The sequence below is a fragment of the Entelurus aequoreus genome, linkage group LG02 (genome assembly GCF_033978785.1).
Source record: "Entelurus aequoreus isolate RoL-2023_Sb linkage group LG02, RoL_Eaeq_v1.1, whole genome shotgun sequence".
NCBI lineage: Eukaryota > Metazoa > Chordata > Actinopteri > Syngnathiformes > Syngnathidae > Entelurus > Entelurus aequoreus.
This window is the reverse complement of record NC_084732.1, coordinates 8,403,280-8,418,693: the sequence shown is the minus strand read 5'-3', so window position 1 is coordinate 8,418,693 and position 15,414 is coordinate 8,403,280. Positions and strand designations below refer to the sequence as shown.

The window sequence follows — 15,414 nt, the reverse complement described above, 5'->3', positions numbered from 1 at the left end:
CACCTCCCAGGGGGTGATCAAGGGTGATGGGTCAAATGCAGAGAATAATTTCACCACACCTAGTGTGTGTGTGTGACAATCATTGTTTCCAAACGGTGTCTGTAACAATAGAATAGAATAGAATAGAATAGAATAGAGTTTTATTGTCATTATTACAGTGAACAGGTTGAAAGAACAACGAAATTGGAGCAGATCCCCTAAGGCAGGGGTGTCCAAAGTGCGGACCGGGGGCCATTTGCGGCCCGCAGGTCACTTTTTAACGGCCCCACGGCACGTTCTAAAAATACGATAAAAAAAACAACAACAACATAAAAAGTGGTATAAAAGAGCAACCAGGTGAACAAGAAAATGTTGCAATGTTTACTCTAACAACACAAAGCTGCCATGTAGGCTGTTTCTTTCTTTAAAAAAAAATAATGAATCAAAATCAATGTCATTATGAATTATTGACCTATTCAAGGCTCCAATTACGTCACATTAAATATTCCACTTTGAGATATTCTTTGGTGAAAATGTTGCATATTTTGTGTTTGCCATATAAAAAACTACCGTATTTCCTTGAATAGCCGCAGGGGCGCTAATTAATTTAAAACCTCTTCTCACTCCTGCGTTTACCAAAAGCATGCGGGATGGGCAAGCATGCGCTAATTATTTTAAAACCTCTTCTCACCCCGGCGCTTACCTTATCATGAAAAGCACATTTAATTAAAAAAAAACGTTATTATGGTCTTACCTTTAGGTATAAATGAGTCCATGCGCAGCTCCTATAGAAGTCTTCCTTATCTTTCTTCAGTTTTAAAAGTCTCTCTGTCTCGATGGAGATCTTCCTTTAAGTATTACCCCCTGCTTCGATTGGAAGTCCAGTTTAGAAAGCTGTTTTATTTTAGATATGTAATCCTCCATGGTAAAAGTGCAAGCAAACAATGGCTGCTCACTCTTGCTGCCTGTTGTCTTCTTCTGCAGCACCGGTCTTCCTGCAGTACCAGCAGTCGCAAGAAGGATCACTAGCGCCCTCTACCACCAGGAGGCGGAAGTCATTTAATGACTCATATTTGACCCGGCGGAAGTGCCAAGCATGCGCTAATTATTTTGCGAAACGAGTTTGACCCGGCTCTAATTCTAGGCAGGCGAATACTATATTCCCGGCGGCAATTCAAGGAAATACGGTAAGCGTTTTTTTTTTTTTAAAGAAGGGCCTAAAACGAACAAACAAAAACCATAAACAACAATACAACTTATAATTGACGGATGGATCTGAAGTTGATCTCGAGATTATTGTGTTAAAAGGAAACAGTAAAATATATATATATAATTTATTTTTTAACACTTTAATGAGTAGGACCCTTTTGGATCCTCAATCATTTTAGTGGGATTTGTTTTTAAGTGTCATTGTTCCAAAATAATAATGAATCAATATTGTTATGAGTTATTGACCTTTTTAAGGCTCCAAATATTATATAATCTGAAATATTCCACTTACAAATTTTATTGAGTGAAAATATTACATACTTTGTGTTTTTTTCCATTAAAAAAACAGGGTTTTCTTTGACAACAAGAGCATACGACTTAAATCTTTAAAAACGTTATATTGACAGATAGACCTAATGTTGTTCTAGCGATTTAAACCTTGAATAATAATAAAAATAATAACACTGACTAATGACACGTTTTTAATATTTTTTTGACCAAACCCTTTGGGGGCCCCCCGGGATCGAGCCTGAGTGGAGGCCTAAAAGTATCTTTTTTTATATATATATATTGTATTGGTTTTTAAAATAAAAAATATAAAAATGGCCCCCGCTAGCTTTGATTTTTCAGTGTGCGGCCCTCAGTGGAAAAAGTTTGGACACCCCTGCCCTAAGACATGGGTGTCAAACTCTGGCCCGCGGGCCAAATTTGGTGTAACACCGCATTCACCGCTAATACTCATACTTGCCAACCCTCCCGATTTCCCGGGAAACTCCCCAATTTCAGTGCCACTCCCGACCATTCTACCGAATTTCTCCCGATTTCCACCCGGACAACATTATTGGGGGCGTGTCTTAAAGGCACTGCCTTCAACGTCCTCTACAACCTGCCGTCACGTCCGCTTTTCCTCCATACAAACAGCGTGCCGGCCCAGTCACATACTATACGCGGCTTTACACACACACACAAGCAGTGTTGGGTTAGTTACTGAAAACCAGTAACTAGTTACAATTACTAGTTACTTAATTTCAAAAGTAACTCGTGGTGGCAGGCCGCAGCTCTCAGGCACTGACCATCCTTTCATCACCCCTATGGGATTTGCGTCGACATGGGACGCTTTAGTAAGTATAAATAGTTTTAGTTATATTGTAAAACTCACAAATATTGCTTGGAGTGATGAATGAAGAATCCATGCCAGTAATAATAATAATAATAATAATAGATTGTATTTGTAGAAAGCACTTTACATTGAGCAAACAACCTCAAAGTGCTACAGTGTATTGAAAATAAATAATAATAATAATAAAAAGATAATAATTAAAAAAATAAACAAAAATAAAATCTAGAACAACCTAATAGCTAGAACTAGTATGCATATGGTATATATCTATAAAAAGGCTTTTTTAAAAGAAAGGTTTTTAAGCCTTTTTAAAAGCATCCACGGTCTGTGGTGCCCTCAGGTGGTCAGGGAGAGCCTTCACAGACTGGGAGCGGCGGAGCAGGTCTCCCATTGTTCGTAGCTTTGTCCTCGGATGTCGGAGGAGGTTAGCCTGGTGTGGTGTGGAGGATTTGGGGTGAGTAGTTCTTTGAAGAAACTGTTACAGAACCTGGAGGTTCTGCTTCGGAGGCTGCGGAACCTCTTCCTAGAGTCCAGCAGTGAAAACAGTCCTTGGTGGGGGCGGGAGGAGTCTTTGCAGATTTTCTGAGCCCTGGTCAGGCAGCTGCTTTTTTTGCAATCTCCTGGATAGGAGGAAGAGGAGTCCTGATGATCTTTTCCGCCGTCCTCACCAATAATAATAAAAATAATAATAGATTGTATTTGTAGAAAGCACTTTACATTGAGCAAACAACCTCAAAGTGCTACAGTGTATTGAAAATAATAATAATAATAATAATAATAATAAAAAGATAATAATAAAAAAATAAACAAAATAAAAACTAGAACAGCCTAATAGCTAGAACTAGTATGCATATATCTATAAAAAGGCTTTTTTTTTTTTTTTTTTTAAAAAGAAGGGTTTTTAAGCCTTTTTTAAAAGCATCCACAGTCTGTGGTGCCCTCAGGTGGTCAGGGAGAGCCATTGTTTGTAGCTTTGTCCTCGGAGGTCGGAGGAGGCTAGCCTGGTGTGGTGTGGAGGATTTGGGGGTGAGTAGTTCTTTGAGGTAGAGGGGGGGGGGGGGGGGGGGGGGGGGGGGGGGGGGGGGGGGGGGGGGGGTGGGCATTTCCATGGAGGCACTGGTGGCTGACAATTCTACTTCCGGTTCCGGAACTTGTCTAAAAAGGTGGCGCCATAGCACAAACAAGAACACACCTTTTCAGTGTGAATGAACACTATTTTGCATAGCCGAGACAAATCCATAAATTAGCCACACCGTTTTATAAGCCACGGGGTGCGGAGCGTAGGGAAAAAACGTTCGCAGTCTAAAGAAGGAGCAACTTGAGGAAGTTGAGCTGCTGCGGAGTTGATGAAGTGATTGATTAGTGATCAGAGTATGTACTATAATACTGCAGTAACATTCACCACTAACTCGTAGTTTCTTCACTGGGCTCATTATTAACCAGTCCCCACTGGACCAATGGCGGTACGACAAACGTGCCCAGTAGGTGGCGCCAGTGTGCTCTTGCCTCGGTTCGGTCGGAGCGACCCGCCGCAGAATTGGTGCTGGGCCACAAGAAGAAGGATGCGGGCCAGAGGAAGGAGGAAGGAGGAAGGAGGAAGGAAAGGTCATAAATCCAAGTCACAAAGGACTAAATGCCCCCCCCGTTGGTTTGTGGCTGAGACGCCATTACTATTCTGAAAGGTCTCCTTCCTCCTTCGCCTGGCAGCGCCTCCTCGCTCCCACATCCAGTTTTTCCTCAAGAACTGAATCCTGTTTGCTTTTCAAAGTCAGCAGCGAGCGTCATCGGGTGACTGATCAATAAATATATATATATATAACGCAGGAAGTGATCACGTGACACGCTAACAGCCAATCAGGCGACAGTATCAACTATCAAGTTTGGTTGATTCCTTGCATGGAATGAAGAGAGAAAGTCAGAATGAAGAAATTGTGGATAAAAGAGGAAAAGTTTTTTGGGATTTTTTTCCAAAGGGACTGGAGTCAGACTGTCAGTCTGTAAAGACCGCTAATACCACGCCACCTTAGCCGCGCTCACCCTTTATAGCACCGCTCTAACTTCCTGCTGCTAAACCTGCATACGATATTTTACTCGGGTTTCTCTACTTTCACATGTTTTCATTTATTCATCCTAACCTCGATTCTGACTTCCTGCTAAATGTGGCACCTCCCCTTTATCTCTAAAATCGTTTCATTTTCACACTTTACACTATTTTCTTACACTTTATCAAGCATTTCTTACATATTCCTTATTTTTAAGAGCTTATCGTTAAGTGTTTAATGTGATTTTACTATTTTGTTGACATTGTTTTGAGTGTTTTCCATGCTTGTGTTGACATTTACTTCCTGCCTTGATGGATAGATTATAACCACAGGAAGATTACAGTTGAAATAAATCCTTATTTTCCATAGGCCATAAAAAAGGACAATAATTATCGCTATCTACTTTCACATGTTTTCATTTATTCATCCTAACCTCGATTGGGACTTCCTGCTAAATGTGGCACCTCCCCTTTATCTCTAAAATGCTGAAAAAATGTGTCCCACAGCAGCTAAATGAGTACTTTGCATCTCACAATCTTTATGAAACCTTTCAGACGGGTTTCATTTTCACACTTTGCACTATTTTCTTACACTTTATCAAGCCATAAAAAAGGACAATAATTATCGCTATGGACTGATATAAAACGCTTATATCGTGATACAGTTTTCAGCCATAATGTTGGATTAAAAAATACTGGACTAGACTCATTTAGTTTGGCATGAACCAGCAGTGGTGTGTCCAGACTATTTTGTCAGGGGTGACACCCAGTTCTGCAGGGGTGTATTTTTAAATTGTGTATGGTACTATTAGACATTTTTACAATGTCCATATAGTTCGGTGGGCAAGTTTTTGTATCACATGTTTTCACGTTCTCAGTTGGTTTTTGATTAATTGGACCATGAGTATGAAAGGTTGTCCAAATTAGTACCTATAAAAATAAGTCGGTATGTGCATGGTCAACAATAATCGCTGTTACCCGCAACCTCTGGTTGGCATACCAAATGTCACCGTCTCTCAGTTCATGTTTTAAAAATAAACTTGGGAAAATTACTTGGATTTAACAAGCCTTTGGCGTACCACTAGATTTTTGTAAAAAAAATCAAATAAATTTTTAAAAAATAACGTTTTTTTAAATGGCAAACACCCAAAATATGCAATATTTTCGCTCAAAAATATTTGATTTCAACAAATATTTAATGTGAAATAATTGGAGCCTTGAATAGGTCAATGATTCATAACAACATTGATTTTGACTCATTATTATTTTTTGAGCAATGACAGATTCAAAAACAAAAAAACAATTATATTCTTGTGGCTCCAAAAAGGGCCCCACTCATAAAAAAGTTAAAAATAAATCATAATTTTTTTTATACTTTTAACATTTACAGTAAGTCTCTAGATCAACTTCAGATCTATCAGTCGATTATAAGTTGTTTTTATTTTATTATGTTTTTATTGCTTGCTGTTTTATGCCATACTTTGTAAAAAAAACCTTTGTTTTTTAAATGTCAAACACACAAAATATGGAATATTTTTCCCAAAATTGTTTTCATTTAATCAAACATTTGATGTGAAATAATTAAATAGTTCAATAAACATAACAACATTGATTTTAATTCATTATTATTTTTTGAGCAATGACAGATTAAATTAAACAAACAATTATATTCTTGTGGCTCCAAAAAGGGCCCCACTCATAAAAAAGTTAAAAATAAATCATACATTTTTTTATACTTTTAACATTTACAGTAAGTCGCTAGATCAACTTCAGATCCGTCAGTCGATTATAAGTTGTTTTTATTTTTATTATGTTTTCTTGCTTGTTTTTTTTGCCATTTTTTGTAAAAAACAACAACAAACAAACAAAAAAAAACTAAATTTTTTAAATGTCAAACACGCAAAATATGGAAACATTTTCCCCAAAAATATGGAATATTTTCCCCAAAAAATATGGAATATTTTTCCCCAAAAATATGGAATATTTTTCCCCAGAAATATGGAATATTTTTCCCCAAAAACATGGAATATTTTCCCAAAAAAAATGGAATATTTCCCCCCCAAAAATATGGAATATTTCCCCCAAAAAATATGGAATATTTTTCCCCAAAAATATGGAATATTTTCCCCCAAAAATATGGAATATTTACCCCCAAAAATATGGAATATTTTCCCAAAAAAATATTTAATTTAATCAAATATTAGATGTGAAATAATTAAATACTTCAATAAACATAACAACATTGATTTTAATGCATTATTATTTTTGGAGCAACGACACTTTTAAAGAAAAATAAACAGAACAAAATTTTTAAAAAAAAAACTTACATTTTTCAATGTCAAACACGCAAAATATGGAAACATTTTCCCCAAAAATATGGAATATTTTTCCCCAAAAATATGGAATATTTCCCCCCAGAAATATGGAATATTTTTCCCCAAAAACATGGAATATTTTCCCCCAAAAATATGGAATATTTCCCCCCAAAAATATGGAATATTTCCCCCCCAAAATATGGGATATTTTCCCCCCAAAATATGGAATATTTTTCCCCAAAAATATGGAATATTTACCCCCAAAAATATGGAATATTTTCCCCAAAAAATATTTTATTTAATCAAATATTGAATGTGAAATAATTAAATAGTTCAATAAACATAACAACATTGATTTTAATGCATTATTATTTTTGGAGCAACGACACTTTTAAAGAAAAATAAACAGAAAAAAAACCAAACAAAAAAAACCTTAATTTTTTAAATGTCAAACACGCAAAATATGGAAACATTTTCCCCAAAAATATGGAATATTTTCCGCAAAAAATATGGAATATTTTCCCCCAAAAATATGGAATATTTTTCCCCAGAAATATGGAATATTTTCCCCCAAAAACATGGAATATTGTCCCCAGAAATATGGAATAATTTTCCACAAAAATATAGAATATTTTCCCCGAAAAATATGGAATATTTTTCCCCAAAAATATGGAATATTTACCCCCCAAAATATGGAATATTTTCCCCAAAAAATATTTAATTTCATCAAATATTGAATGTGAAATAATTAAATAGTTTACATAACAACATTGATTTTAATGCATTATTATTTTTGGAGCAACGACACTTTTAAAGAAAAATAAACAGAAAAACAAAAAATAAAAAAAAACAACTTAATTTTTTAAATGTGAAACACGCAAAATATGGAAACATTTTCCCCAAAAATATCGAAAATTTTTCCCCAAAAATATGGAATATTTTCCCCAAAAAATATGTAATATTTTCCCCAAAAAATATGTAATATTTTTCCCCAGAAATATGCAATATTTTTCCCCAAAAACATGGAATATTTTCCCCAGAAATATGGAATAATTTTCCCCAAAAATATGGAATATTTTCCCCAAAAAATATGGAATATTTTTCCACAAAAATATGGAATATTTTCCCCAAAAAATATGGAATATTTACCCCCAAAAATACGGAATATTTTCCCCAAAAAATATTCAATTTCATCAAATATTGAATGTGAAATAATTAAATAGTTCAATAAACATAACAACATTGATTTTAATGCATTATTATTTTTGGAGCAACGACACTTTTAAAGAAAAATAAACACACAAAAAAAACAAACAAAAAAAAAACTTAATTTTTTAAATGTCAAACACGCAAAATATGGAAACATTTTCCCCCAAAATATGGAATATTCTTCCCAAAAATATGGAATATTTTCCCCAAAAAATATGTAATATTTTTCCCCAAAAATATGTAATATTTTTCCCCAGAAATATGGAATATTTTTCCCCAAAAACATGGAATATTTTCCCCAGAAATATGGAATAATTTCCCCCCAAAATATGGAATATTTTCCCCCAAAAATATGGAATATTTTCCCCAAAAAATATGGAATATTTTTCCCCAAAAATATGGAATATTTACCCCCAAAAATATGGAATATTTTCCCCAAAAAATATTTAATTTCATCAAATATTGAATGTGAAATAATTAAATAGTTCAATAACCATAACAACATTGATTTTAATGCATTATTATTTTTGGAGCAACGACACTTTTAAAGAAAAATAAACAGAAAAAAAACAAACAAAAAAAAACTTAATTTTTTAAATGTCAAACACGCAAAATATGGAAACATTTTCCCCAAAAATATGTAATATTTTTCCCCAAAAATATGTAATATTTTTCCCCAAAAATATGTAATATTTTCCCCAAAAAATATGTAATATTTCCCCCAAAAAATATGTAATATTTTCCCCCAGAAATATGGAATATTTTCCCCCAAAAACATGGAATATTTTCCCCAGAAATATGGAATAATTTCCCCCAAAAATATGGAATATTTTCCCCCAAAAATATGGAATATTTTCCCCCAAAAATATGGAATATTTACCCCCAAAAATATGGAATATTTTCCCCAAAAATATTTAATTTCATCAAATATTGAATGTGAAATAATTAAATAGTTCAATAAACATAACAACATTGATTTTAATGCATTATTATTTTTGGAGCAACGACACTTTTAAAGAAAAATAAACAGCCTGCATGGCAGCTTTGTGTTATTAGAGTTTCAACATTGCCACTTTTTCTTGCTACATTTCAACTGTTTGCTCTTTTATTCCACTTATTTTTGTGTTTTCTGTTTAAATTTTAATGTTATTTTTTAGAACGGGCCTTTTAAAAAATGAGCCGCACTTTGGACTCCCCTGCAGTCGACATTGGTATCTGTTGTGGTGTTTAGAACGATGCGTTCAATGCCACTCGGTTTACACGCTACTGTTTCCAACTAACCGCCACAAACTGAGGCCGGGAGAGTGCGTGTAAAAAAAAAAGCTGTAAGCGTGAAAAACATGTCTTTATTTTCTCTTCTTGCTTGTCTCCTAGCCCCTGCTAGTGATCTCTAGTCTATGCTAAGTAGTAGCCTTAGCTTCAGGTGCGATCGGCACCTTGTTCCGTCGGTTTGTTTTCTGTTTTGTATCTCCTTGAGTGTTCATTTACGATTAAATCATGTTCCTACCTGCAAGTCCTGTCTGGAGTCGTCTGCCTGGGAGAACAAACCTCGCAGTAAGCTGCAACCCCACCGTGACAGCCCCACTCATAAAAAAGTTGAAAATAAATCATACATTTTTTATACTTTTAACATTTAACTTCAGATCTATCAGTTGATTGTACATTGTTTTTTATTTTATTTTGTTTTCTTGCTTGTTTTGCCATTTTTTGTAAAAAAAAAAATATAATAAAACTTAGTTTTTTAAATGTCAAACACACAAAGTATGGAATACTTTCCCCCAAAAATATGGAATATTTTCCACAAAAATATGGAATATTTCCCCCAAAAAATATGGAATATTTTCCCCCAAAAATATAGAATATTTTCCCCAAAAATATGGAATATTTTCCCCAAAAATATGGAATATTTTCCCCAAAAAATATGGAATATTTTTCCCATAAAATATGGAATATTTCCCCGCAAAAATATGGAATATTTTCCCCCAAAAAATATGGAATATTTTCCCCAAAAAATATGGAATATTTTTTCCAAAAAATATTTCATTTCATCAAATATTGGATGTGAAATAATTAAATAGTTCAATAAAGATAACAACATTGATATCAATCAATAATTCATTATTATTTTTTGAGCAATGACAGATTAAAAAACAAACAAACAATTATATTCTTGTGGCTCCAAAAAGGGCCGCACTCATAAAAAAGTTAAAAATAAATCATAATTTTTTTAATACTTTTAACATTTACAGTAAGTCCCTAGATCAACTTCAGATCTGTCAGTCGATTATACGTTGCTTTTATTTTATTATGTTTTCTTGGCTGCTTTATGCCATTTTTTGTAAAAAAAAAAAAAAAAAACTAACTTAGTTTTTTAAATGTCAAACACACAAAATATGGAATATTTTCCCCAAAAAATATAGAATATTTTCCCAAAAAATATGGAATATTTTTCCCAAAAATATGGAATATTTCCCCCCAAAATATGGAATATTTTTCCCCAAAAATATGGAATATTTCCCCCCAAAAATATGGAATATTTTCCCCAAAAAATATGGAATATTTTTCCCAAAAAATATTTCATTTCATCAAATATTGTATGTGAAATAATTAAATAGTTCAATAAAGATAACAACATTGATATCAATCAATAATTCATTATTATTTTTTGAGCAATGACAGATTAAAAAACAAACAAACAATTATATTCTTGTGGCTCCAAAAAGGGCCCCACTCATAAAAAAGTTAAAAATGAATCATAATTTTTTTAATACTTTTAACATTTACAGTAAGTCCCTAGATCTACTTCAGATCTATCAGTCGATTATAAGTTGCTTTAATTTTATTATGTTTTTTGGCTGTTTTATGCCATTTTTTGTAAAAAAAAAACAACAAAAAAACGAACTTAGTTTTTTAAATGTCAAACACACAAAATATGGAATATTTTTCCCCAAAAATATGGAATATTTCCCCTAAAAAATATGGAATATTTCCCCCCAAAAATATGTAATATTTTTCCCAAAAAATATGGAATATTTTTTCCAAAAAATATGGAATATTTTTTCCAAAAAATATGGAATATTTTCCCCAAAAATATGGAATATTTTCCCCAAAAAATATGGAATATTTTTCCCAAAAAATATGGAATATTTTTCCCAAAAAATATGGAATATTTTCCCCAAAAATATTTCATTTCATCAAATATTGGATGTGAAATAATTAAATAGTTCAATAAAGATAAAAACATTGATATCAATCAATAATTCATTAGCATTTTTTGAGCAATGACAGATTAAAAAACAAACAAACAATTATATTCTTGTGGCTCCAAAAAGGGTCCCACTCATAAAAAAGTTAAAAATAAATCATACATTTTTTTATACTTTTAACATTTACAGTAAGTCCCTAGATCAACTTCAGATCTATCAGTCGATTATAAGTTGTTTTTATTTTATTATGTTTTCTTGCTTGTTTTATGCCATTTTTTGTAAATAAATAAAAATAAAAATTAAAAAAATAAAAAAAAAATTTAAATGTCAAACACGCAAAATATGGAAACATTTTCCCCAAAAATATGGAATATTTTCCCCCAAAATTATGGAATATTTTTCCCAAAAAATATGGAATATCATTTATTATTTATTTTTCCCCAGAAATATGGAATATTTTTCCCCAAAAACATGTAATATTTTCCCCCAAAAATATGGAATATTTTCCCCAAAAAATAAGGAATATTTTCCCCCTTTACCCCCAAAAATATGGAAAATTTTCCCCAAAAAATATTTAATTTAATCAAATATTGAATGTGAAATAATTAAATAGTTCAATAAACATAACAACATTGATTTTAATGCATTATTATTTTTGGAGCAACGACACTTTTAAAGAAAAAAAAACAGAAAAAAATGTAAAAAAAAACCAAAAAACTTACATTTTTAAAAGTCAAACATGCAAAATATGGAAACATTTTCCCCAAAAATATGGAATATTTTTCCCAAAAAATATGGAATATTTTTCCCAAAAAATATGGAATATTTTTCCCCAAAAATATGGAATATTTCCCCCCAGAAATATGGAATATTTTTCCCCAAAAACATGGAATATTTTCCCCCAAAAATATGGAATATTTCCCCCAAAAAATATGGGATATTTCCCCAAAAAATATGGAATATTTTTCCCCAAAAATATGGAATATTTACCCCCAAAAATATGGAATATTTCCCCCAAAAAATATGTAATATTTCCCCCCAAAAATATGTAATATTTTTCCCCAAAAATAAGGAATATTTTCCCAAAAAAATATGGAATATTTTTCCCCAAAAATAAGGAATATTTCCCCCAAAAATATGGAATATTTTTCCAAAAAAATATGGAATATTTTCCCCCAAAAATATGGAATATTTTTCCCAAAAAATATTTAATTTCATCAAATATTGGATGTGAAATAATTAAATAGTTCAATAAAGATAACAACATTGATTTTAATTCATTATTCTTTTTGTTGCAATTACACTTTTAAAGAAAAATAAACAGCCTGCATGGCAGCTTTGTGTTATTAGAGTTTCAACATTGCCACTTTTTCTTGCTACATTTCAACTGTTTGCTCTTTTATTCCACTTCTTTATGTGTTTTCTGTTGAATTTTTAATATTATTTTTTAGAACGGGCCTTTAAAAAGCCGCACTTTGGACTCCCCTGGTGTCTGTTGTGGCGTTTAGAACGATGCGTTCAATGCCACTCGGTTTCCGCGCTACTGCTTCCAACCAACCGCCCCAAAGAGTGCGTGTAAAAAAAAAGCTGCTCGCGTCAAAAACATGTCTTCATTTTCTCTTGTACTCCACATGATTGAATGATGTCCTCCTTACATTCTGGTCTCCACAGGGAACATCATCGGCTCGGGCATCTTCGTGTCCCCTAAAGGAGTCCTGGAGCATGCCGGCTCGGTGGGCCTGTCGCTCATCGTCTGGGTGTGCGGGGGCGGCATCTGCGTCCTGGGCTCCATGTGCTACGCCGAGCTGGGCGTCACCATACCCAAGTCCGGCGGAGACTACTCCTACGTGACCGAGATCTTCGGAGGACTCGTCGGGTGAGACGCGCTTCCTTTCCATTTCTTCACCCCGTCACCAAAATAAGAGCGTGCTCCTTCTTAGATCTTTAAGGCCTTTTCGACTCCAACTGGAAGGCTTTTATTTGATAAGTTCAGACGTAACTGTATCCAATCAGTGGCCACCATGTCCTCATTCAATGGCCGATACTACTGCACTACTAATATTTCAATTCATTTACAGTCCCGGTCAAAAGTTTACATACACTTGTTGTCCTGTTGGAACACCCAACTGCGCCCAAGAATTGTCCTGAAGAATTTAGAGGTAATCCTCCTTTTTCATTGTCCCATTTACCCTCTGTAAAGCAGCAGTTCCATTGGCAGCAAAACAGGCCCAGAGCATAAATACTACCACCACCATGCTTGACGGTAGGCATAGTGTTCCTGGGATTAAAGGCCTCGCCTCACCTCGCCTCATCTGACATTACATGGACAAACATAAGACCTTCTGGAGGAACGTTCTGTAGCAATTTTTATACTTGAAAATGCTTACTGTGTTTTTCCCGACTACAAAACGCATCGGTGTATAAGCCACACCCACTAAGTTTTAGAAAGAAAATCATATTTTTTTCCATTATTTGCCGCGCCGGACTATAAATTGCAGATATATTCGTTGTGAAATGAGTTATTTACACAGAAATATTGTGGAAATGTTTACTTACGTACCTTAGTTGTGACAAGGCAGCAAAACGGCTGATCAAACAAAACAGAAGTCACCGTTATGGATAATGTAATATAACAGTAATATGTAATATGCAATGTAATATAACAGTAACATGCAATAAAACAGTAATATGTAATATAACAGTCATATGTAATATAACAGTAATATGTCATGTAATAAAACAGTAATATGTCATGTAATAAAACAGTAATATGTAATAACAGTAATATGTAATGTAATAAAACAGTAATATGTAATGTAATGAAACAGTAATATGCAATGTATTAAAACAGTAATATGTAATGTAATAAAACAGTAATATGTAATGTAATAAAACAGTAATATGTCGTGTAATAAAACAGTAATATGTAATAACAGTAATATGTAATGTAATAAAACAGTAATATGTAATGTAATAAAACAGTAATATGTAATGTAATAAAACAGTAATATGCAATGTATTAAAACAGTAATATGTAATGTAATAAAACAGTAATATGTAATGTAATAAAACAGTAATATGCAATGTAATAAAATAGTAATATGTAACATAATAAAACAGTAATATGAAATGTAATAAAACAGTAATATGTAATGTAATAAAACAGTAATATGAAATGTAATAAAACAGTAATATGTATTGTAATAAAACAGTAATATGTAACGTAATAAAACAGTAATATGAAATGTAATAAAACAACAATATGTAATAAAATAGTAATATGTAATATAATAAACAATAATATGTAATGAAACAGTAATATGTAATGTAACAATAATATGTAATAAAACAGTAATATGTAATAAAACAGTAATATGTAATGTAATAAAACAGTAATATGTAATAACAGTAATATGCAATGTATTAAAACAGTAATATGTAATGTAATAAAACAGTAATATGTAATGTAATAAAATAGTAATATGTAATGTAATAAACAATAATGTGTAATGAAACAGTATTATGTAATGTAACAATAATATGTAATAAAACAGTAATATGTAATAAAACAGTAATATGTAATGTAATAAAACAGTAATATGTAAAAACAGTAATATGTAATGTAATAAAACAGTAATATGCAATGTATTAAAACAGTAATATGTAATGTAATAAAACAGTAATATGTAATGTATTAAAACAGTAATATGCAATGTATTAAAACAGTAATATGTAATGTAATAAAACAGTAATATGCAATGTATTAAAACAGTAATATGTAATGTAATAAAACAGTAATATGTAATGTAATAAAACAGTAATATGTAATGTAATAAAACAGTAATATGCAATGTATTAAAACAGTAATATGTAACGTAATAAAACAGTAATATGAAATGTTTACTTACGTACCTAAATTGTGACAAGGCAGCAAAATGGCTGATCAAACAAAACAGAAGTCACCGTTATGGACCCCCCTGGCTGCGCAAGCTGGCTCTCCAATCAGCTTAACAGACTCAATAATTCCATGCAAGAACATGCAAACTCTACATAAGAAGATCCCGAGCCTGGGGGATCGAACCCAAGACCTTGTCATTGTGAGGCAAACGCACTCACCCCTGTTCTACCATGCTGCTATATATGGATACATATATATGTAAGTATAGTCAATGTTTCTGTAGATTATTCGTTATACAATGCGGAATATACGCTAGGTCAGGAAAATACACAGAGGCTATATGATCCCGACAAGCCTGTTACCACTTTGTCAACAAATGCCTGAGCAAATTGTTTAAGAACAACATTTCTCAACCAAGCTATTGCAAGGAATTTCGG

General features: G+C 32.6%; 1 protein-coding gene across 1 annotated transcript in view; it reads left to right on the top strand.

Moving 5' to 3' along the window:
- The window catches only part of LOC133629900 (asc-type amino acid transporter 1-like), a 56,981-nt gene that overhangs the window by 13,930 nt on the left and 27,637 nt on the right, over window positions 1-15,414 (top strand). Inside the window, exon 2 of the mRNA XM_062020997.1 lies at window positions 12,751-12,955. Within this exon, the coding sequence (XP_061876981.1) occupies window positions 12,751-12,955 (205 nt within the window). The remainder of the gene's footprint in view (window positions 1-12,750; window positions 12,956-15,414) is intronic.